Source organism: Aulostomus chinensis, chromosome 22 (genome assembly GCF_037954235.1).
Source record: "Aulostomus chinensis isolate RoL2024-O1b breed Wild chromosome 22, RoL_Achi_v1.0, whole genome shotgun sequence".
Taxonomy (NCBI): domain Eukaryota; kingdom Metazoa; phylum Chordata; class Actinopteri; order Syngnathiformes; family Aulostomidae; genus Aulostomus; species Aulostomus chinensis.
In genome coordinates this window covers 22960510-22986007 of record NC_141341.1, presented here as the reverse complement: position 1 = coordinate 22986007, position 25498 = coordinate 22960510, and the positions used below count along the sequence as shown (strand labels likewise).

General features: G+C 40.9%; 2 protein-coding genes across 3 annotated transcripts; one reads left to right on the top strand and one right to left on the bottom strand.

Annotated features, from left to right (window-relative positions):
• Positions 1–5821: 5821 nt before the first annotated feature.
• Positions 5822–16176, bottom strand: LOC147241181 (CMP-N-acetylneuraminate-beta-galactosamide-alpha-2,3-sialyltransferase 1-like). Of its 2 annotated transcripts, XM_086192933.1 has the most exons (7): positions 15028–16176; positions 14455–14696; positions 14150–14346; positions 13757–13936; positions 13295–13340; positions 13102–13221; positions 5822–6277 (listed from the first exon to the last, which is right to left on the bottom strand). In XM_086192933.1, exons 2-7 carry the CDS (start codon positions 14644–14646, stop codon positions 6110–6112), a joined length of 903 nt encoding a protein of 300 aa, XP_086049059.1. In that variant the 5' UTR covers positions 14647–14696; positions 15028–16176; the 3' UTR covers positions 5822–6109. The 2 variants fall into 2 exon arrangements, with proteins under 2 accessions (XP_086049059.1, XP_086049058.1); XM_086192932.1 differs by having other exon boundaries at positions 14455–16176.
• Positions 16177–21173: 4997 nt separating this feature from the next.
• LOC147241180 (uncharacterized) lies at positions 21174–25222 on the top strand. Its single transcript, XM_086193240.1, has 7 exons — positions 21174–21333; positions 22002–22102; positions 22433–22579; positions 22979–23138; positions 23251–23387; positions 23514–23607; positions 23847–25222. The coding sequence occupies exons 4-7, from the start codon at positions 23049–23051 to the stop codon at positions 24105–24107; spliced, it is 582 nt and encodes a 193-aa protein (XP_086049366.1). The 5' UTR covers positions 21174–21333; positions 22002–22102; positions 22433–22579; positions 22979–23048; the 3' UTR covers positions 24108–25222.
• Positions 25223–25498: the final 276 nt, after the last annotated feature.

Below are 25498 nucleotides of genomic sequence, written 5' to 3'. Positions count from 1 at the left end.
TGTTTGTACATTGCTGAATGTAGTGCTTTGCTTGCTGTGCTAGCTAAAGTGTGATCATCCCCGCTAATTCCTTATTCTTTGACAAATTACCTTCCCAAACTACATATCTATTTGCTTTATTTGGCCTAAGTTTAAAGACTATCTGTCTTATAATGACAGCCTTTATTTTTGTAAACTCTCCACTCTAAGCTAGCAATGGCTTCCCCCTCTCGCTCTCCTCTCTCCTGCTCAGTGTACCACATGTTTAGTTACTCCTCAGCCACCTTTAGAGATACGGATACATGCATTAAGAGTAGTTTGTTTGTAGCGTTGGAGGCGAGGCTTAGCGAGGTTGAATTGGACCTGCGGCGGCTCCGCACCGATGGATCCAATCAATTAACCGCTAGAGCTAGCCAGTCCCCGTTAGCTAGTGCGGACCGTCTTTGCTTAGCCCCAACTAGCGTTCCCCCCGGCTGAAACCAGGGCGGCTGGGTGACTGTCCGCAGGAAGCATAGTCTGAAGCAGAAGCCTGCTGTCAGCGACAAACCACCGCTTCACGTCTCTAACAGGTTCTCCCCACTCGGCGACACACCCGCCGAAAAATCGACTCTGGTAATTGGAAGTTCCATAATGAGAAATGTGAAATTAGCGACACCAGCAACGATAGTCAAGTGCATTCCAGGGGCCAGAGCGGGCAATGTTGAGTCAGATTTAAAACTGCTGGCTAAAAGTAAACGTAAATACGATAAAATCATTATCCACGTCGGCGGTAATGACATCCGACTATGCCAGTCGGAGGTCACAAAAATTAATTAATTGAGTTAGTGTGTACAATTGCAAAGACGATGTCAGACACCGTAGTGTTCTCTGGACCCCTGCCTAATCCGACCAGCGACGACATGTTTAGCCGCATGTCCGCTGGCTGTCGAGGTGGTGTCCAGAAAACCAAGTGAGCTTCAAAGATAATTGGAAAACGTTCTGGGGGAGACCTGGTCTGATTAGGAGGGACGGCATCCATCCCACGTTGGACGGAGCTGCTCTCATTTCCAGAAATATGGCCCAGTTTATAATAGAACCAAAACCCTGACAACCCAGAGTTCAGACCAGGAAGCAGAGCTGCTGTCTTACACGCTTCTCTGCGCTTCCATTAGGGCAGTTACCCACCCAAAACTACATAGAGGCTGTTTCTGTCCCCCGACCACGTTAGTTTACTCACTCCAATTCTACTTGTAGAGTTGCTGCCATTTTTGACAAAAGTTTAGTAATGAATCCCAAACCCAAAACAAGTTTCAATTCATTTGAGAGCCTGATTCTCAGTTTGTCTCATCCAACCTGGAAAACAATACAGCCACTCTTATTTATCATTGTGTACCGCCCTCCTGGTCCTTACTCTGAATTCTTATCTGAATTCTCAGAGTTTCTATCAGTTTAGTTCTCAAATCAGATAAAGTCATCATTGTAGGTGACTACAATATTCATGTGGATGTTGATAACGACAGTCTGGGTGCTGCATTTCTCTCTCTTCCAGATTCAATTGGTTTCCATCAGTCTGTTCATGAACCAACTCACCGCCACAACCACACCCTCGACCTCGTCCTAACATATGGAATTGAAGTTGAACATCTAGTTGTATTTCCACAGAATGCGCTTTTATCAGACCATCAATTAATCACATTTGAATTTATTCAAATCAACTACACTCCACTCAGGAAAACAGTGGTTTCCAGATGTTTGTCTGATCAGGCTGTAGCTGGATTTAAGGAAGCGATTCCAGTGGCGCTTAATTCAGTGTCATGTCCCATTGTTACAGAGGAAAATGTTGTCAACCTTCGTCCCTCCCAAATTGATAATTTTATCGATAGTGCAACAGGCACCTTAGGATCAACTTTGGACTCATTTGCCCCACTAAAAACTAAATCTATAAATCCAAGGAAACAAGCACCTTGGTACAATTCAGAAACCAGACAGCTTAAACAAAGAACCCAGAAGTTAGAGAGAATATGGCGCTCCTCCAAACTGGAGGAGTCTCACATCATCTGGCAAGACAGCCTTAAAAGTTATAAGAAAGCCCTTCGTATAGCGAGAGCAGCCGACTAGTCAGCACTAATAGAGGAACACAAGAACAACCCCAGGTTCCTCTTCAGTACTGTAGCCAGACTGACAGAGAGCCACAGCTCTACTGAACCAAGTATTCCTGTTTCCCTGAGCAGCAAAGATTTCATGGACTTCTTTAATGACAAAATTGTCCTTATTAGAGAGAAAATTCCCCTCCTCCTGCCATCAGCTGACAACATGGCACCTATAGCCTCAGAAGTCTTAGAGGCTGCTGGAGGACCAGACGTACACTTTGACAGTTTTTCTACTGTTAGCCTTGATGAGCTCAGTTCAAGCATTTCCTCCTCTAAACCATCCACCTGTCTTCTAGACCCTATCCCAACCAAGCTACTTAAGGACTCTCTACCCCTCGTTAGCACCTCCCTCTTAGATATGATCAATGTGTCGCTGTTATCTGGTTACGTCCCACAGTCCTTTCAAGTGGCAGTAAACTGCAGCCCCCTTCTCAAAAAAGCAACCCTGGATCCAGAAGTTTTGGCCAGCTACAGACCAATATCAAATCTTCCTTTTCTCTCCAAAATTCTGGAGAAAGCAGTTGCAAAACAGCTGTGTGACTTTCTCCATAGCAACCGCCTATTAGAGGATTTCCAGTCAGGGTTCAGGATTCATCATAGCACAGAAACAGCACTAGTCAAAGTTACCAGTGACCTCCTACTAGCATCAGATGAGGGACTGGTCTCTGTGCTGGTCTTATTAGATCTTAGTGCAGCTTTTGATACCATTGATCACCATATCCTTCTACGGAGACTGGAACATGTCATTGGCATTAAAGGAACTGCACTAAACTGGTTCAGGTCATATTTACTAGGTCGATCTCAGTTCTTACTCACTAATGATAAACCCTCAGAAACCACTGCAGTCAGTTATGGTGTTCCACAAGGCTCTGTGCTTGGACCAACTCTTCACCCTTTATCTGCTTCCTCTCGGTCACATTATTAGGAAACACTCAATTAATTTTCACTGCTATGCTGACGACACACAGCTGTACTTATCAATGCATCCACATGAAATAAATCAGCTGACTAAACTGGAGGCCTATCTAAAGGAGATAAAAACTTGGATGACCTTTAATTTGCTTTTATTAAACTACAATAAAACTGAAGTCATTGTCCTGGGCCCAAAACATCTTAGAGACACCCTATCTAATGAGATAGGTACCCTGGAAGGAATTACCTTGGCCCCCAGCACGACCGTAAGGAACCTAGGAGTTCTCTTTGATCAGGATTTGTCCTTTCATGCCCACATTAAGCAAATTTCTTGGACTGCTTTCTTTCATTTATGAAACATTGCTAGGATCAGACACATCCTGTCTCAAAAGGATGCAGAAAAACTAGTCCATGCCTTTGTCACTTCCAGGCTGGATTACTGCAATTCCCTCCTATCAGGCTGCACCAGTAGGTCCCTAAAGACTCTCCAGCTGGTCCAAAATGCTGCTGCCCGCGAGACCATGTCTCTCCTGTGCTGGCCTCTGTGCATTGGCTCCCTATCAAATTCAGAATAGAATTCAAAATTCTCCCTCTAACATACAAAGTCCTCAACAATCAGGCACCTTCATATTTGACAGAGCTCATAGTCCCCTATTATTCAGCTAGAACCCTTCGCTCCCGGGATGCGGGGTTACTGGCGGTTCCTAGAGTTTCTAAAAGTAGAATGGGAGCCAGAGCCTTCAGCTATCAGGGTCCGCTCCTGTGGAACCGTCTCCCAGTTTCTGTCCGGGATGCAGACACCCTCTCTACCTTTAAGAGCAGACTTAAGACCTTCCTTTTTGATCAGGCTTACAGTTGGGCTGCTTAGGCTGGCCCTTAGATATGCTGCTGTAGGCTTAGACTGCTTGGGGATGTCCCATGATGCACTGGGCTTCTCTCTTCTCCTCTCTGTCCTCCTATATTTGTCATACATAAATCATACTCATACATATTACTAACTCATCTTCTTCTCCGGGGCCTTTGGGCTCCCCTCATCCCAGATCCCGGATGCTGCTGGAGGAGGCTGCAGACCTGAAGAGGCTCAAGCTGCCACCCGTAGCTCCACCTGCTCACGTCCCCGTCTGTCCATCAGTCTCTTCAGTAATGATTAAATAGAGTTGTCTAGACACTGCTTACACCACGAATCACCCTCTTTTAAAAATGGGAGGAAATAGTATTCTCTCAAAAACATTCAAGTGACAGTGGAAGCCAGCAGGAAAATGAAAACCCTCCATTTTAAATTCACTCAATCTGGTTGCTGTCATGTCAATGAATAAACTTAATCCTGATACCGTAATCCCACAGACATGGTCTAGTAGGGCCCTACTCTACCGACGAGTAGGCATTAGAGGCTGTGATCACCTATTCATTTGCTTGACCCAATGTTATGAATGCCCAGTTGGCCCAGTATAGTTTTTATGGAGCTCATGTTTCTTATTCCCAATTCTAAGCCTTAGGGGTTAGGGTTAGGATTATTTTTAGGGGTTAGAATTAGGAATAGGAAACACATATTTGCACAAAGTCAGTGGTAGAACCATTAAACTATTCCACTAACCCTGCAGCCTCAAGCAGCTTGATGGAAAAATTTAAAAAAAAAAAGGTTTCGACCTCGTAAATTCAGGCTGGACTGTAGTGGATTGTGGGAATTAAATGAAATATGAAGAACAAGAAAAAAGTCACCTCAGGACAGTTAAAATGCTGGAACAGAGCCAGCCTGTCCTGCTTTAATGATACAAACTAATTGTGGTAATTTATTTGCTGTTGAAAATTCTACCTGTCTATAAAACACAGACGAATAAAACATAACAAAAACATTGATTGGCAGGAGGACAACAGCTTGAGTCTGGCATTCACCCCCCATCAGAGAATATATGGATGAGATATGACATACAACATTGCTTCCATAGCACTTCTACATTGATAAGGAACCTATACCAACAGTGACAGAGAATCCAGTCAAGAGTTTTGGATGCCGTTATGATGCCACCCTTAAGGACAAAGATCAGGTGGACTAAACACATTCTCACTCTCAATGAGTCAAAAGCTTTTTTTTTATCATTATTTAAATGTAAGTCATTACATGTAGACATAAACAGAACATGAACATAAAATACCAGGGGGCCACATTGTACACAACAGTGATAAATTGGTTTTCAGAAATGTTATGAGATGCATAACTCAGTGGTTTTGATGGTCTCTGTTTTTGAATGTTGGATAGTTATAATGTATTGTTAGAATTCACTTTCAAAAACCAAAAATAATCATAATTTGTGATTAATGAATTTGTCAATATGGTATTTTGCAAGTAGGAAAATGAAATTGAATATATAAGGTGTGTAATTTGGGGAAGTACACCCAAGCGCAGACGGTAGGTAGGCACAATATATATATATAGATATAGATATAGATAGATCTATAGAGATATAGATAGATATATAGATATCAATATCGATATCTATCGATATCTATATATATATATATATCTCTATAGATATATATATCTAAAGATATATATCTATATATCTAGATATCTATCTAGATATATCTAGATATCTATCTATATATAGAGATATATATATAGATATATATAGATATCGATATAGATATATAGATATATATAGATATCGATATATATATAGATATATATAGATATCGATATATAGATATATATAGATATATAGAGATATATATAGATATCGATATATAGATATATAGATAGATATTTATATCTATCTATCTATCTATCTATCTATAAGGTCTTATATAGGTCTTTGGTAGCAGGATAGGAAAGGAATCCAAACAAGACATTTACATATGTAAAAGAAAAACCAGAGACAATGTATGGAAAATGCATGCACTAACTTCATGCTAGAAAAACCATGAAACAGGACAGGATCAGAGTAAATGATGTAGATATTCAGATTTGAAAATCTGGTGTCTTCCCTCAAAGGAGAAAATCTGAGAATGTTGTGTTACAGAACTCAGGCCTTATTGTTTTTTTCTCTCATGAAGCTAAAATATTTACCATCCAGGCTAAAAAAAAAAATTGATTAGGAGCCTTTAAAAAGATGTAGTTTTTGGCACCCAGCTAACTGCTGGATCATATAATACTCATATGTTCCAGGATGTTGTCCAGTTTTCAAATCTTTGTCTTTGAGTGTTTCCCAGTAATGAGCCCAGTTTCCATCTTTGTCTGCCCCATAACCAAACACATGGACCTGGAAAAAGAAACAGAAACACACAACTTTTAAGGTGATATCAAGTAAAGCTTGGTTTCATGAAAAGAATCCAATGCCTCATTTAGTTGATGAAAACTGATGACTCTTTTACCAATTTTTTTTTTGTAATAGGTGTCCTGTCTTCCTGTGTTCCCTCCTGTTCTCAACTGTGTTCTTTGCACCACCTGTGTCCATTTCCCCAGTGTATTTAACCTCTGTTTCCATTGTCTGGTGTCAGAGCATTAGTCATTGGTTCTAGTCTTAGTCATTTGTTTCTTGCCGCAGGCTCTGTAACAATCATTGTTTCTAGTCTTTTTCATAGTTATTCATCATTTTCTCTGTTCATGTGCCATTCTGCTTTATTTTTACATGCCCGTCTATGTTCCCAGTTCCTCTCTGTTTTGACAAAGTTTTGTATTTGAACTTTGTCTTTTTGTTTGTACTTTGATTCTGTCCAGGACTTAACCCTGTTGACCACTTTTAATTTGTTAACTCTGCCCTTGTGTTCTCCCACCTTGTGTCGTTATTAGAATTTAGTTTGATTTGTCAGCTCATTTACTTGCATGGTTCAACAGGTTCTGGTAATTTGTTTGTTTCTTTTGTTCACCAGTTCTACTTTTGTTTCTCTCTAGGTCGTCCGTAGATGAGCCCTCCATTGCCTCCTCCATACATCTGGCCAGCTCATTGGTGCTTTGCGCTCCTGCGTCTTTCTTAAATTCATCCACATCTGTATGTGTTGGACAGCCTCATGACTGGTACCCGTATGTTGGTACTACAGTCCCAATTTGTGGGCTGGCAGTTCTTGAGGTCTTTGACAATGTCCTGCTAGTCTCATTCAGCCTTGGTATTCCTTTGAACAGAGTCTTGTTGGAAACATTTTCACTCTTGTTAAGTACTGTACGCAACATTCTGGTGTAGCACCCATCTAGAGACTTCTGCAGGGCTGTTCTCAAGGTCCATTTGCTGCAATACAGGTGAATAGACTCCATCATTGCATAGCAGAAGCTGAGTTTTATTTGTCAAGGGAGGTTGGTGTTCCGTACACTGGCCAAGCCGTTCAGGGCTCTCCATGCAAGTGGATGTTCCAATGGAATGTTACAGGTGAAAACGGTTTTCTTGGCATTTAACCGAAGGCCAACCTTGGCACACTCTGACTCCACTTTTGTTTAGTTTTGTATAATAAATTTTGAGTTCTTCTCATCCTACCTCGTTGACATTTCTGGATTTGGTTGATCCACTTCACACCTCAGGGGAGCATTCCCCATGGAAATAAACGATTAAAAGTGAACTCTCTTCGACTTCCGGAGATGTCATGGACATGCTTGCAGCATAGCAACCTAGCACCGCTGGACAAAATTATAGATAAGAGTGACAACAATAACTTTTTGACGCTTGAACGTTTAAGAGATATTCATGAAACATGACTTCCTCTGCCGGCCAAAGGAGACAGGACAAACCCAACCCTTCACGAGGAAAAGAGGAGAATAAGCCGAATCAACCGAGCCCAACAAGCAAAACAAGTCTAGCAGCAACACATGTCCATCTGATACATCAGTACTGGAGGAGTTGAGGAAACTCTGAAAAGAAAACCAAGATGGACATAACCACACCAAATTGGCCCTTGGTCACATTTAAAAAACTGTTTCAGACATAAAAGACCAACACAAAGAGAGAAAGGGAAGAATAGAGGAGAGAATGGGGGCGGCCGAGGATGCGGAGATACGACCCCGCAGGGCACTGAGATATAACTGCTGCATCGGAACATTGACCTCTCGGCAAAATGCGACGACATGCAAAACAGACAATATCAGGATCTTTCAAATCCCGGAAGACAGTGAAGGTAAAGATTTATTGATTTATCAGAGACCTACTCCAGAGGGAACTTAAATTACCACCAGGCCTGGACATTAAGATTGAAAGAGCACATCGCTGTCTTGTGGCTAAACCCAAAGAAGCTACAGCCCCCCCCAAGATCGATCATAGTTTGATTTTTGGATGCAGCAGTGAAAGATACAATCATAAAGAAGGCATGGAACCAGGGTCCAGTTTTCTTTCAAGGAAAACAGATCTACTTTGATCAGGACTACTCCCCCGACCTACAGCAGAAATGGATGAGGGTATACAAAGTTGTTTAACAACTTAAAAAGAACCACCATACAGGCGAGATGTCTATGCCCAGACCAACTGCGCATCGAGCTGAACATTGGGGAGAAGACATTTACATCACGAACAGTGTGCCTCAACGCTGTTGAGGGAGCTGGGGTTTGACGTGCGCTGTGAGGAGAGGGAGCGCATCAAGGAACAAATGAAGGATGGATGGAGGAGCCAGGAGAAGGGGAAAAGGAGAGCATTTCTGTCACCAGCTGATTTCAAGGAGGAAGACTGAAGTGACTGTGCCATTAGGATGGAAAAGAAAAACAAAACTTGTAGCAACCAATCTGGTGGTAAGACTGACAGCCACACAATAGGTTATGTAACTAACGGGCTGCTTCCACAAAAAAAAAAAGCGTCATTCAGTTCTCTTTTTGTAAGTTTTTCAAACATATATCGTTGTCACATAGTAAGGTTATGTGTTAGTCTGAAGGAGGCTATGCTCGGATATATGAGTGGATTACACTCATCTGGACCTCTTTTACACTTTATGTAATATTGGTCACACTCGTACTCTTTGTGCTTTTCCCCACAGAGAGGGTAAGTCACACCTCTCTGCCCCAATATCACCGGGGATCTGATGCAGTTTTAGTTCACTTCCAGCGTCAGATTGATGTAGTGGAGGGTCAGTTTTATGGCGTATGTACTGTTCTTTGTTTTTCCTGACACGTTACAATCTTTTGTTAGTGATTCGACTTAGTTTGTTATTTAAGTATAAACAGGTAGGGAGCTATATCACAAGATCATACATACATCTGAGTCAAACTTCATATGCTACAATATAAGAGGAATTAACAATCCAATCACATGGAAAAAATCTTGGGATAATTAAATAAATTGCATTGTTCTGTTGCTCTGATCCAGGAAATGCACTTGTCAGAGTCTGAGCATTTCAAAATGAAGAGAGAGTGGGCTGATCAGATCTACAGCGCATCATGTGGGAGGAAAAAGAAGAGAGGGGTTACAGTACTATTTAATAAATCTGTGTACTATGACAATGAGTTTTTCAAGATGATGAAGGATGATATGTTATGGTGATAGGCACAGCTGGAGGGAAAAAGATAACTATCCTTAATGTCTACGCCCCAAATGAAGACTGTCCTCTTTTTTATTTAACAAGATAGCAATGTTACTGGCAGATAAAAGCGAGGGGGTTATAATAGTGGGAGGTGACTTTAACTGCACCTTGGATTCAAAATTGGACAGGTGTCCTGCAACAAGAAAATCTCCATCCAAAATGTCCAAGGGGTTATCAGATATGATGAAGGAATTAGGTGTAGTGGACATCTGGTGACAACTCCACCCAAATGAGAGAGATTTTACTTAAATGTCTCAAGTACATGGGAGCTATTCAAGGATAGATCTCTTTTGTATATCAAAAACGGAATTATATAGAATAAAAGACAGTACACTCGAACCAAACTCTATCCTAGATCACGGCCCTGTGACCATGAAAATTAACCTAGGAGTAGACTACCACTTTAGATATTGGAGACTAATGTTTCACCATTATCAGATATGGATATCAGACAGGAATTAAAAGAAGCTCTGACTGAGTACTTCACTATAAATGATGATGGTAATGTCTCCCCCTTGGTTGTATGGGAGGACAGTAAAGCCACCATGAGAGGACAGATTATTTCTATAGGATCCCGAATTAAGAAAAAAAAGACTCACGAAACAACAAGGATTGGAAGATGAAGTAAAAAAAATTAATAAGAGAACACAAACAATTTGGAAAGAAAGACACTCAAAAAGTTAAAGGAAATTAGACAACTGGATGAGGTTCTGACATATAAGGCAGAGGGAGCTCTGAGATATATTAATAAAGTATTTTGAGATGGGGAATAAAGCTAGTGGGCTACTGACCTTTCAGCTCAGAAAAGCCCAATCTAACCGTGCGGTTCCAAAATTAGGAACCCTGAAACCAATCAGGTTGAGACAGAACCCACTGAAATATCAGACTCCTTTGCCATGTACAGTATTACAAACGACTATAAAGGGCTGAAGAATTAGAATTTAAGGACAACAAAACATCAGAGTTTTTAAGATCCCTTAAAATGAATAAACTACCAAGTGAGGAAGTAGAACTTTTAATAAAACCCATTACAGAGAGTGAAATTAAAGAAACCATTACTAAACTTAAAAACAACAAACCACCAGGAACAGATGCTTTCTCTGGAGAATACTATAAAATGTTTGTGAATGAGCTCACAACCATATTGTGTAAATAATATAAATATGTTTTAAAATCAGAAGATACATAGTCGGAAGCCACATTAACAGTGATAGATAAAGAAGGAAAAGACCCCCTTCTATGCACCATTTATTGCCCGTTAAGTTTACTTTGTGTAGATTATAAAATCCTGACCTCTATAATAGTTACTAGAATCCAAATAAACATTAAAAAAATTAACTGAACCAGACAGACAGGACCTATATTACGACGTCAAGGAACAAACAATATAAGGAGAGCCCTGAATTTGCAGGCAATAGTGGCAGGGGACGAACAACCATCAATGCTTCTCGGCCTAGGCGCCAATTGATCGGGTAGACTGGGTATTTCTGAAACAGATTTATCCAGGCCACAAATTCCCTCCCAAAGCCCATTCCTCTCAGTGTCTATTATATAAAGAGCTTAGCTCAACAGTTAGAGTTAATGGTCATTGTTGTAGTTTTTTTCAGGATAGAGCGAGGGGTGAGACAGGGAGACTCTGGCAGAGGCGATATGCCAGAATGTACAGATTCAAGGGATAGCGAATGAGGGAGGTTCAATTCATAAGATGGCTTTGTTCGCAGACGATAGTTAGTTTGCTTTTTGTAAAAAAAAAAAAAACTTTCCTCCATCCCTGCACTTATAAATTGCTTACATAAATATGGGTCAGTATCTGGATACAAAAATAATTTTTAAAAAATCAGAAGCCTTGATGATTTCAGGTACCTGGCCTACACAGCTCTCTTTTCCCTGGTCTAAACAAGGATTTAGATATTTGAGAATAATTATTACACAATCCCACTCCACTGTTTGAGGCAAATTACAACAAATTAATGAAACAAATAAGAAATGCTGGGAAGTCCTACCCATCTTTAATCGGCAGAGTAGAGACAGTAAAAATGAACCTATTACCTAGACTTCAGTCCCTACCTAATAGAGTAGCTGTTTCCGCCTTAAGATTAGTTTATCTAACATTTTTAACATTTATACGGCAAAAGAAGAGACCAAGGATAAGATTAAAATCTCTTCAACTACCCACAGATTAAGGAGGTATGGGTCTAGCAATCCTCAAAAGTTATTACTGGGCTGCACAAGTAAATGCAATAGTGGCATGGCTCAGAAATGACCGAGAGGCAATATGGACCAGGATAGAGCAGGACTCTGTTAAGGGTGCCTCCTTATCAGTACTCCCATTTATGGATATGAAGGGATGAAACACACTTTAAAAGTCTGGACAACAGTAAAAGAAATGCTCAGAGGACCAGAGTCAATCTCAGGGGCCAAGTTGATTGTAGGAAATATAGAATTCCCACCCTCCTTGTTGGACAGTGGGTTTAGAAGGTGGGCCGACAAAGGTCTCTGTGCAATTACTCAACTTTTCAAAGGAACAGAATTTAAATTATTTTCTCAACTTCAAGAACAATTTGACCTCCCATCAAAGGATCTACAGTATACAGGTACCTCCAGATAAGACATTATGTTATAAACCAAAAGGAAAAGGTTGGTAAAAACCCAAATGAAATAGAAGAATACTTTATTAGTGTTTTAGAGAGACATTTCCCAACCAAAAAACACCCATCTAATGCTTAGAAAAGGCTAGTAATGGGTACTTTACATCAAAGAAAAATGGGAATTAGAAATGAATGTTATATTGAAGACTCTACATGGGTGGACATATGGGCAGGCTGCCATAAGGGAGTTAACAGTCAGTTATGCAAAGAGTTAGACTGGAAGGTAAAGATCCAATTTTTTAATACTCCCCTTCTTATCTCTTCATATGTGAAAAACCTAATTTGGCACTATGTTGGCAAAAATGTGGAAAACATTGGTGACACCACACACATCTTTGGGATTGTCCCGTGCTGCAAGGATTCGGGGATGATATTAAAAAGGACATCAAAACTATCCTGGAGATAGTAGATGATACTCTAGGACCAATGTTATTATTTTTTGTTGGGAGTTATACCCAAATATATATCATGCAGACCAATGGTATGCATTGAGGATTCTCTTACTAGTAGTGAAGAAAGTGATTACAGTGAACCAGAGAGAGGTAAAACCACCAACTCTAGGTCAATGGACCCAGAGACTGAAAAATGTATATGTGATGGAGTGAATGACAGCTATTCTGCACGAAAGTGTCCATTGTGAGCTGCAACGATGGACTTGTATTTCAAGATACCCGGGGGTATAATAGACAGGAGGATGTGACGGACTACTTTTGGGAGTTCCTCTCTGGAAAATCTTGCTCAGCTACCATCTGTGGACATCTGCTATTCTACCCATCACTGTCAGGGCTGTTAATAATGTTAATATCATAACAATATACATTTCTTCATTTACATTACCTTCTATTGTCTTGTACAGTCCATCACACATTTTCTAAGCCGTATGTCAGGACATGTTTTGTAAAATGTTAAAAATGTTTCAATAAGAAGTTTAAAAAAACTGAACTCACTTCATCACAAATGTGCAGGGCAAGAACAAAAGCCATGAACCCGGTGGATGGATATCTTCCCCTCTTCTCCAGCCACCTTTGATGAACATACATCATGAAGCCTGGATTCAGCACGTGCACCTGTTAGGAATTAAAATTCGACTCTAAACTTATTTCCTCATTATTTGCAGGAAGCTTTCAAAATAGGACTCACCAAACTCTTATTAGCTTTGATCCTGGATTTTGTTGGCCTGTATGACCTGTTGGAAATAACATGAATTAGTAAACTTAACATCAAATAAACAGTTTACTGTCCATTCTAATCACCTATGAAGTTTTTAATGAATGTAAATCATTGAGGCTGACTGACTCTGTCATTGTTGTAGCCACCCAATTCTCCCCCTGAACAAAAGTCACCCTGTGCACAAGACTATTCAAACCATTGTCGGGGGTTTCTTTCTGAATTCCATTGTCAGCGCTGCTGGGTTGTACAGACTCTGTAAAAATGCTAGGCAACATTCTTGAGCATTGGAAAATATTGTGGACTCCATTATCAAAGAAGCATTTTTGTTTGTGTGAGACTGAGCTAAGAGTTCACTTCAACACTCCCACCTACAAAGATTGTAAATGAAATGCAAAGAGACAGACAGAAAGATTCGGATTTTCTGGAACTCACATTCCGGTAAAGCCAGTGCTGAAGGCTTTCATGAGCCATTCCATGTCCTGTATCTTGAATGGAAACAGCACAAGGTGAGTGCTGCTATCCAGGTCCATGGCGCTCTCTGGGTACATGAGCCGATGAGTAGTTTTGGTCCCAACATCATCTTCATAGCCTTTGGTAGGGCCAAAGTTCATTCTAAGAGGCACATTTGATAACTGGAATTCAGTCCAGTCAATTTTATTTGTATAGCACCAAATCACAACAAAAGTTATCACTTAACACTGCACAAGTGGGCCGAGCACCGCACTCCTTCAATTAATTTACACCCATCAATTCTCTATGAGCAGGCACATGTTGCAAGTCAACCTTCAGCTCGATGAAAGCATTCTCCATCCCCCAAACATTTACCTCATAACAACATCATGGGAGTCTATCAGAGGTCCATAATGTGAGCCCTTCAAGTTCCCTGAATTCCCCACCACAGCACATATCCTGCGGTGCACAGAGCTGGACTTCAAAACATCTGGATTAGGTGAAAACATCTTAAAGAGTTTGTCCACTGTTGTTTGATAGGTGCTGAAACTGCGCTTTTCATACTGCAACTGCTGTAACAGATAAAGTGGTGGTTAAACCAGTGTTACGAAATTGCACAGTTATGACGAAAGTGAGGGTTTAACACATCCTGATCCTGACATATCAGCCGACCATCTTACCTTCCACCAGTTGAAAGCATCCTTCGACAGAGTGTAATTAGCAGACAGAAATGGTTCAACAGAGTTGTCTAGACACTGCATACACAAACAATCATCATCTTTTAAAAATGGGAGGAAACTGTATTCTCTCAAAAACATACAAGTTACAGGCACAACCAGCAGAAAAATTAAAGCCCTCCATTTAGAATACATCTCGGGATTCTCTTGGGGGGGTAGATGGTTCCCATCAGTGGACAAAGTTTCTGGTGAAATACACAAACGAGGCTCATCATCAATCAGGAAAAATATGTTTGTTTCTGTTACTATCAATGAAAGCATATATTGTAGGAAGAGATAACACGACACAGCGTATGTGTTAGTCAGTAGTACCAGAATTTACAAAAAAAGTTTATGACATCAGTTTCTCATAATAATCAGTTTGGTTGTTCTGCTCTTTATATGACCAACTTTTTTGAAACATTGATTTATAGAACACAGAAGCAAAATAGGCTGTCTTAGTTTAAACTAAAATGAAATATATTTTATAAACGGTATTATCAATTTAAATGAAGTAGTAGTTTTTTTTCCTCTTACCTGATAAGAGAGCAAAACCACCTGTAGTCTGGGTATAATGGGTAAACAGCCTAGGTTTTATGGTAAATATCCGACAAAAGCATGTCTGTGTAATGAAGAACAGGTCTAGTCCAGGAAGAGCAGCAGTGACAGGAGGATGGTCGAGTGAAGAAAAGGTATGGAGAGGTGGAGCTTGAGTTGACTCGATCAAACTTGATAAACACTGAGCTAATAAAGCTATACAGACATTCTCCGTAATTGTAGGAGCCAGACAACGACTTAAAAGTGACTTGGTGGTCACATAAAAATGTCCTTAACTGTTCCTCCAAAAGTAAATTATCAGAATCCTGCTCACTCGCTCTCTCTCTCTCTCTCTCTCTCTCTCACTCACAGTTTTGCTTTCCTCACGTAGGACATAACACCTGGTGTGTGTGTGTGTGTGTGTGTGTAACAGGGAAGGTAGCAGGAAGTCTACCATTAGGATCCAGGCAAGGGGCAGAGTCATTAAAAGAGAGCGGGATGCAACCTGGGCTGAACTGAGACACACACCTGAGAGCAGCCTTTTGTTAGATGTTTGATTTAGTAGGTTTTGTTTTTAACAATGTTGAAAGCATGAAAACTGTGAAATTGTACATCAGTGGAATAGTTCTTTTTGGTCACAGTATTAAATGAAATGATTTATTGAACAATTGTTCTCGTGTGATTGCCTAGGCATATGTGTGGCGTCAGATCGCTGTCAAAATCAGAGCGCAAATACAAACTAAACGAGCACAGGATCAGGAATTGAGGGCATAAAAAATATGAGAGGTCAAAAATAATCTTGTGGCAATTAAAGTTTTGTCTCGAGCATGTAAATTGTGACAGAGAGCAGTTGTGAGACGGTGGTGTTGCCCGCTGCTCGCTTCGGGATGTTTTTTCGCTCTCGATATTTTTTCCTACCAGAAACACGTCACGGGGTAAGGCTTGACACGACGACTGCCGATCGAAGTTCGTCGGCGAAATACGCCTGTTAACGGTCAGCTGCTTAAATCAATTTTCTTGTGACTCCATTCCTTCCTGAGATAGTTGCTGTGTTCAGACTGTTTGCTACCAACTGTTGATCTAAATAGGACTTCACAATAACACTTAAAATAAGAATCAAATCATGGAGCTGGCTAGTTTTGGCGCCGCTGACCATTTACAGGTGTACTTCGGCGAACTTCTTCTTCTACTCCTTCTTCTTCTATGTGGTTTAATGGCATGTTCATTGCATGACCGCCACCTACCGCCTAAGAAAAATTGATTTAAGCAGCTGACCATTGTCGAGCCTTACCCCCGTGACGTATTTCTGGTAGGAAAAAATATCGAGAGAGAAAAAACATCCCGAAGCGAGCGACCGTGTAAGTTAGAGAGAGACCGAGCAGCGCCACCGTCCCACAGCTGCTCTCTGTCACAAGTTACACGCTGAGACAAAACTTTAATTGCCGCAAGATCATTTTTGACCTCTCAATGTTGTGTTTTTTTATGCCCTCAATTCCTGATCCTGTGCTCCTTTAGTTTGTATTTGCGCTCTCATGATTTTGACAGCTATCTGACGCCATAGATATCAGCCAGGACACAAGGCCTGCACTGAAATGTTTTGTCCCCTTTAAGATAGCTTAATATTAACATGGCTTTTGTAAATATGGATTCCAGTCACCTTCATGACTCTGACTGGGGAAGGGGGCTGAGTTCCAGTCTAGCAAAGTATATTATTTACTTTTACATTGCATGTTTTGTAACATGTTTGTCGTAAATTTCTTTTTCGTGTATGTCAGTAATGTGTTTGGTTTTTTTTAGTTGAAACAAAGACATGACTAAAGCCAACCACTGTTTTCCTTGTTAAGCAGCAATGATTCTGCCGTGTTTTGTTTTGTTTTTTCCATTTTGTTTTCTTGTGCGGCTTCTGGATGTATTGAAGGGGAACTGAGTGGGAGGGTAGCCATTTTGCATACGTGCTTTAGTGGGTGGGTTGAGCCGCTTTTGCTTGTTGTGAATACCGATTTGACTAAAGTAAAATAGCTTTGATTTGGTTTGAAAACAGACTTTGTGTCGACTACCTCTTCACTAGACTCCCTGAATGTGCATCTTAGCCCCGTGTTGGTGAATTTATTTGTCCTATTGTGGCTGGCTTACCAACTGATGCTAATTTAACCGTCCTCCTGTGATAGGGTCAGCACCGAGCCGTTTTTAGGTTTTAAATGCATAAAAGAACCACATCAATTTGCTTATAGTGTCGAGGCTTTTTGACTTTGTAAAGAACCTCTATTTCAACAAAATAAGAAAATTGTTTTTCACTAAATTATAAAATACTCTGGTTTTAATTATGACCTTTGTGTTGTTAGGGTTGGTTTAAACCCTGTTATAAAGATAAGATTATCCATCCATCCATCCTGGACAGGTCACCAGTCCATCGCAGGGCCAACACATAGAGACAGACAACCATTCACACTCACAGTCACACCTACAGTCAATTTAGCGTATCAATCAGCCTCGTCCCCTCTTGATGTCTTTGGACTGTGGAGGAAGCTGGAGTACCAGAGAGAACCCACACAGGAACAGGGAGAACATGGAGACTCCACACAGAAAGATCTTGTGCCCGAGACGAGACTTGAATCCAGAACCTTCTTGCTGTGAGTGTGAATGGTTGAACGTACCCTGAACACCTCACCAGAGAGATGTCCGGGAGGCATCCTGACCAGATGCCTGAACCACCTCGTCTGACTCCTCTCGATGGGAAGGAGCAGCAGTTCTACTCTGAGCTCCTCCCGGATGGCAGAGCTTCTCACCGCGTCTAAGGGAGAGCCCAGCCGGCCTCTGAGGGAAACTCATTTCGGCAGCTTGAACCCGCAAGCTCATCATAGATAACCAATGGTGGATTAGAAGGACTGGTGAGTGCAATAAAAACTATTTGTTCATAATGCACTATCGAAATGAGAAATGTTAAGATTTCATTTCAAATACAGTTTTAATTAAAAAGGGAATTCATGTCTTTTATTTTAACCTCATAAGTTTGGAGCTACACACATGACTTGTCTCAACATTGAAGATTCAGCATCACATTTGAAAATCCACAAGGCATCATCACTATGAAACCTGTTTTTGTCATTGTGTCAAACCAGAGAGGATCCAAATGCAGAATCACAAGGCAGAGGCAGGAATACGGCACGAGCAAAAGCTTTACTGAGTTTTCCCAGAGGGATCAGGCGGAGTTACAGGGTCGACAGGCAAAAGCACAAACCAGGTAAACAGGCACAGGTCAGAAATCCAGAGGGCAGAACACAGGAACAGGCAGGATACGATGCAGGCATGAGCACAAACAACAGGGGAAAACTGACTGGTGTAAGTACTGAGGGGATATGAGCTGATGTGCAGCAGGTGTGTAGTGGCAGAGCAGGTAAGGCAGGGGGAGTGCAAATGGGTGTGGCTACGAAGCTCCAGAGTTCATGACTGATTGTCCTCCTGTGACACAGATGGTCTTCAAGGTATTTATAATATTTTTCCACCTTAGCAGGACTCAAACCACTCAAAAAATAATGTTGAATGCCATATTCACCCATCCCCTCCTCAAAGCAAACATACACAAAATACAGAGTGGCTGCAACAGATGAGAAGTGAAAGGGTTAATCTTGCACACCTCATGGAGCTGCAATAACCCCCCCCCCCACACACACACACACACACACACAGAGAAGCCTAAAAACCGTCAAATCAGCTCCATTCCTATTCGTGAGCCTGTTTACAGTAAAATTGGATGCCCTGAATGAGAAAACAATCAAGGGAAAAACCAAAACAAAACCAGCAGCAAAAGTATTGTTACTAATGGAGTCCTCGTGGTGGTACAAATCAGAGTACTATGCCCCACTGCGGCTGTCCAGCTGAAAATTACACACTTGTCAAACCGTCAAATGATTACACTCCCAGTTTTTCACATCTTTAACAGATGTGCTAGGCACCCATTAATTTCTATATTAGACACAACAGCCTGACAGCGAAGAGGAATGTAAACCTCTTTAACTCGACTCAGGACTTCTTGCCTCGTATTAAAAAGTGCCGTGCGTGTGCGTGTGTGTTTAATATCATTAATAAGTTCCTGTTAGGGATGTAAAATAAATAAATTGGCGGTACAAAAACTCCACGGTATTCTACAGTACCAGTTTTCTTGTAACACTGGGTTGTTGTGTGTGTTGAGCCGCTTCTCTGTTCGTTGCGGCTCCGCGCGGTCACAGAGCGAGCGAGAGGGAGAGAAGCCGCTGCCCCATGTCGAACCAAGGAGACGTGACAGTGGAGCAACTGGAACCTGTGAGTTCTGGTCGAACTAGTCGCCGTCCATTTATTCAACCTGCTTAAATATGGGTCGCCTCATATTTTAGAAAAAACACTCGCTTACGGTTCTTCTTCTTCTTCTTTTCAAAATAAAATCCACCGTGTTTTCGGCGGAGCCTATTTCCCTCATTTCAGGTCTGAAGTACAGGTCCGAGGTTTAGATTGGCCTATGAAGTATATTGTGACTTTGCTACGACTGTGTGGGCTAAAATAGTAATAATGATAAGAATGTTTCACCATTCATTGTTCTACTCTACTCTTCAGTGTTCATCTTCAACAATAGCCTCATAACAAAGCAGTGTTTTATTATTTTTATTATTTTATTGCTTTGCGTGTCTTGCAAGCCTATGATATTCATGAGAATGCACTCATGTTGATAACTTGCTGACACAAAAGAAATGGCAATTGCACCAGACACATAGACACATAGTAGTTAGCTTTCTATTAAGGCTTTGTTTTTTAATTTGACATTAATTTCCATCTCGGGAAAGGACCAAAAACTATTTGCGCACATGCTGCCCTTTTCTGAATTTGAGCCCCTGCCCCTCTGTGGTCATGTGCACGTCCCTGCCTCGACTACTCACTCTACCACTACTCTATCTAGTTTTCAAGGAAACTGAGTTTACCTGTCAACGGAGCTTATGAGTTAACCAAACCCCATTCTGCATGACTTTTTCCAACCACAGCTGCAAAGACAACTCCACATTGCACAGTTGTACAAAGTGAGAGTTCAGCAAAGGCCGAACCACACATTCTCCTTGATGCAGATTAAATGTGAAGGAAGTGAAAAGTAGGCCACTCGTATAACAGCACCCTATAACGTTGATGGAAAAACAGCACATTTCTCCATTCCAAAGGACACTTAAAATCACACACCTATTAATCAGTTCCTATAAATGAATACCTTTCTATTGTTCTTTCTAGCTTATTTGCTCTTCAGCTAATGCCTCCACTGAGGCTCTGGCTGATCAGTGTCACCACTGAACTTCTCGCGAGGCCTGAGATGCCCCTGCTTAGGATTCCTTTTTAGCCTCAGCAACCTTAAACCGTATATCAGTATTCCACTGTTATGAATTTCAACCATTTATTTGCCTTGTTATGGAGTAGCTAAATGAGACCAAAGGTTGTTGTGGACATCATCAAACCAAAAAGAGAACAAACAAGAAGCTACTTGTAAGATTCAGTGTATTAATCCATAGCCTAATGTTTGGTTTGTGTTGACCAGCGTTCATCTATAAAGAATAGTTTTGTCACGATGTGTGTGTTGGGGGATGAGGGAGACCCAAATGCAGATCAATGGCGGCTTGAGGCTGATGACACACAGGTTAAATACAAGAGGGGAAACAAGACACAGGTGGTGCAGTCACCCAGGTGAGACACATGAGGTAATCACAGGAGGGAGGTCAGTAAGACAGGACATGACTACAAAATAAAACAGGAAACACGAGACAGGGATCGTGACAAGTTTATCTGTATGATTTTGTTTTATTTGCGTGATTGTTTTCCTGTTTGGTTTAGATCTTTATTTATATATACAGTATATATATACTTACACCTTTGTTCTGACCTACACATACAAACACATGTGCACACACACACTTTTGTCTTTTAAGTATGCATATTGTGTATGTGTGTCTTTTAAGGTACACAGCAAATGCCAGTGTTAGCACTAAGTGCTCTCTCAGGCTGAACCAGAATCACTCTCAGGTGTTCTTTCCATGTAGAGTGTCAGAGTAGAGTAATTGCAGTGTTTAATTTGCAAAGAGGGACTCTATTGGAGTCTATTTGATTGAGTCTTTCCCGGCCGCATCCAAGTTTAGGTTTGGAGTTTGTCATCAGCTCTCTGCGGCCTCTCATTGGTTGGTGCGGTGGCTGTTCGTTTGATGTTGGAGCAGTGCTGCGACAGATCTGCTGAATCCTGTCTCTCTCCCTACCGACAGCCCACGGATGGTACATCCATGCGACAGCCCCGCCGGACTGCAGGTGAGAAACTATAAAGTGAATAATGTCGAGAATATCGAATAATTCTTTACGTTTGAAGTCTCATAACTATCATTAACATGACTTGGTAACAAAGAGGCAATAACGTGGCTTCAATTTAGTCTAGCTAGCTTACTCTATCTGTTATAAAGTCACTGCAAATGTTAAAACTCTTCAGAATTTTAATTGCGGTCTTAATGTAAGCCATAGTGAACCAGGTTATCCAACAGAGAGAAATACGAATTGCCTGTTAGCGTTAGCGCTCTCCCACTGAGCTAATATCACTGAAGCTACTTCAGAGCTTCCGACTCCCGCTCGAATACACAAATGCTCTAGACCGAGAATATGTTGCTAGCACTGCACACATCTAACACGGAGAAAAGTAGTGTCCGAATGAAGAACGGGCTTGTCGGACTCGCACCCGGCCGTCAAGAGGGTTACGAGGACCGAAGACCGTGGCAGTGAGCGGGGTGACAGCATGTGCTCAGGTCGCAGCTAGCATAGCTTAGCCCTTGAACCTCTTGTTGCCTGTACCTCTCTTCGATGTTGGGTGTGTATTCTCCATTTCTCCTGGCCTGACCTCGTCCAGTCATGAAATAGAATCAAGTTGTGCACAAGGCCTGGTTTTGCAATATTGTGTCCACTAACAGAATTCTATCTTCATGTTGTAGTCGTGCAAAACCTACAGCCATGCTGTTCAAAGTGCAGTATAAAGGAAAGAAGAAGTACGTCAAACTACATGGAGCCTCTCGCTTAGAATTTCTCAAGGAGGGTAAGTTAATGTCTGTGCTGCAGGTAGCCTAAAGGTTGTATATTGTGTCACCAGGACATTCATAATTAAATAATCTGTCTGTGTCTGTTGATGGACGCAGTGGACAGCCATTCTTAACTGAAAAAGATATGCTCCCTACAGGTAAATAAACAGCTGGTCAAATTGAGAGCTATTAAGACATATTATGTGTTTACTTTCGTCCACTATACTACTGACATGTAATTTGTATTCTCAGGTTGTTGCATTTTAGTTGCAAAAATCTCTTACTGTAATACTAAGTTAACCAATAATGCAACCAAGCTTAATTCATCCTTTTTTCTGTGTTCAAAGCTAAAATGAAGTTCAGTATACCTGCTGAGAAGGACACATATTTGCTGGATGACACTGGAACAGAGGTTGATGAAGAGGTCTTCAGCGACATCCTGGAGGAAAAATCTGACATCCAGTGGACGATTGTTGACAGTCTGTCTGTCAGTGGTAAGTGATCATTTGATCAAATGCATTCCAGGCTTACACTATCAATATCTGACAATTGTAATTGGCTTTTAATCACACAATTGATAAGGTCCTCACCAGTTTTCTGTTTAAATTTAATTTCATCATTTAGGCAGAATTTGTTTTTCATTATTTACAGAACCGATCCATTTACTTACGAAAATATCAACACACTGTCTGTTATGGCCTAAATTGCCATGTAATGTAGCGACATTAACCACTAAAACTGATTGGAGTCTATTAAAGGTATAAAAATGAAAGACGTGCACAGTTTCACCATGTCTTCCCATGCTCTCACCTCTTCTCATTTGAAACTGCGGGTCAATTAATTAAAGCAGATGTGAAATGTGTTTTTGAAAAGGTTGTCTTCCCTCTTTTCAGACTCTCCTGCATCCTCGTGCACAGACACCTTGTCACTACATCACACTCGTCGGATAGTGATGCTTTTCTGATGTCTCCCAAAAGACAGCGCATCGATGATTGCATTCTGAACCCCCCAAAGAGTCAGGGTGTTGATGACAGCTCTTCACAAGCCAAAGAGGTGGTGTTTTTTGTATATTCCTTCTCATTATGATGTAAATAATGTGTTTTTGACATATTTTTGGGGTGGGGCGTGATCTTACTTTTCTTCTTATATTTTTCCTGTTTTCAAGCTTGTCGAGAGAGTTCCGGAACAAAAGCCTGGAGGGGACAAAATACTTGCAGAATATGCGACTAAAGGACAGATGAAGGACCGAACACGCCGTGAACTTGTCAACATTGTCGTTGCTGATATGTTGGAAAAGTATGGGTATGTAAAATGCTTCAAGGTGCATGATTTAGTTAAAGGCATATTCATTGTATTTGATTGCAAACATGTTCATGAAAAACATGCAATGGAGTTTCTTGCCATCAATACAACCTATTACACCTACAGAAGTGCTCCACCAAAGGACAAGAGGACACAATATGCGTTGGGGATTGTAACACTGTTCCCTTCCCTAAGAGATCCCTATTCCAAAAAGGGCTATGTGAGTAAAGTTTTTTATTAAGAAGTTCCCCAACTTTTCAAATTATATCAATATAAAAGTTACTGTTTCCTATGAGTAATATAGACAGGCGGTGTTGTACAGGCAGTCAATATTCTTGAAATTGACAGCCAAATTTGGACTGTACTTGTTTTGGTTGTAAATGTTGTTGGTAAGTGAATAATGTTTTTAAGCATTTTCATTTCACTAGGTGTATAATCATGCTTGAATTTTCAACTTAGGAGCATTTCTTTGATGCAGAGAGCAATGAGGGCTACATTGCATGGAAACTAAAAAACACACAGCGAGGACTCAGTTCTGGCAACAACAGTGGAGTGAGGAGAAGGACCTCTCAAACCGCAGAGAGCAGCGGACCACAGTTTGCTAGGGAAGTGCTAAAAGATCAGCAACTGGAGGGAGACCAGTGTTGTGAGGCCATATCCCTACTGAAGCACAGTACAGACAAAGAACAGGTCTTCATGAAAATCCACATCGCAGAATGATTCCCAAGCATCACTTCATGACTCATTACCGCAGATGCATCCGAAAAATAGGCCCAATTCTTCATGTTTGGGCGGTGAGGTTTGAAGCGAAACACAGGTTTTTCAAAAGCACTATCAAAAATTTTAAGAACATAACAAAGTTGTTAGCCAAAAAACATCAGGTGGCTGTGGCACACCACTGGGAATCTACGCCATTCAAAAGCATCAGCTGTGGTCCAGTGAAAACTGTTGAGGCCAGTGCCTTGGAATGGTGAAATAACTGCTGAAGAACTGCAGGTTGATGTGCACAGTGACATTAATGTGACTTGGTGGATTACTTGTTTTGGGACAGAGTATCGCCCAGGCCTTCTGGTTTGTTCAAACACAGAGGAGGAGTTGCCAGTATTCAGTCAGATAAAAGACATCGTTGAATTTAATGGTGACTATTTTCTTCTGGCAAAGGATTTTGAGACACTTTGTTTTGCAGAACATTTTCATTCTTTTAATGTCAGACAGGGTCATTCTGAAAATATTTCCCTGCTGAAAGTTCATGAGTTGCACTTGTTGAAGCCATTTGATCTGCAGACAACATATGGTTTTGACAGAGATGGCCAGTATGTGGTGCCTGTACATGCATTGGTGTAGGAAATGTTTGCATTTTTATGTTTCATCGTTTACACTTCTGTTTTTTGTTTTGTTTTTAATCTCAGTGATGATACAAAAAAAAACATTTTTCAAGCTTATTTTGCACCATGGCTGTGTAACTTTGGCAGTGTTTGATGTCCGGTGTATGAACTGATTTATGGTCCAGTTTCAGATTTCAGTAATGTATAGACTACACTAAAATAAAACTGTTGTCCTAAGAGCTGACTGTACAAAATGTCAAAAATGTTAAGACATTTGTTAATATGTTAATGTGTTTATTATATTATAATAAACATAATATTATGTTTTCAAGAAAATAATGTGTGGATTACATATTCTTGAAGCGATCATAATTCACTTTAAAAGTGTTAGGTGTACACCAATCATAGAGTATATTCTCAGAGTGTAAAATGATAAGCTAGAACAGAGTTCTACAAAACACTAACTCAGAGTATATCTTTTACTCTGGGAGTTCTAGGTTTACACTGCAGGTGTTGAAAAGCACTGGAATAGTGTGTAAAAGTACCAGTGACAGAGTACAAATGCAAAATGCTGTTGCAAAATGCAAATGCAAAAGCTGTACAAAGGGTAACTACCACTTCACATGTACCAGGGATAGAACTATTCTGCTGCCCAGTCTCTGATCAGGACACTACACAAAGCTGTACAGTAAGCTGTACAAAGGGTAACTACCACTTCACATGTACCAGGGATAGAACTATTCTGCTGCCCAGTCTCTGATCAGGACACTACACAATTGTCAGTTT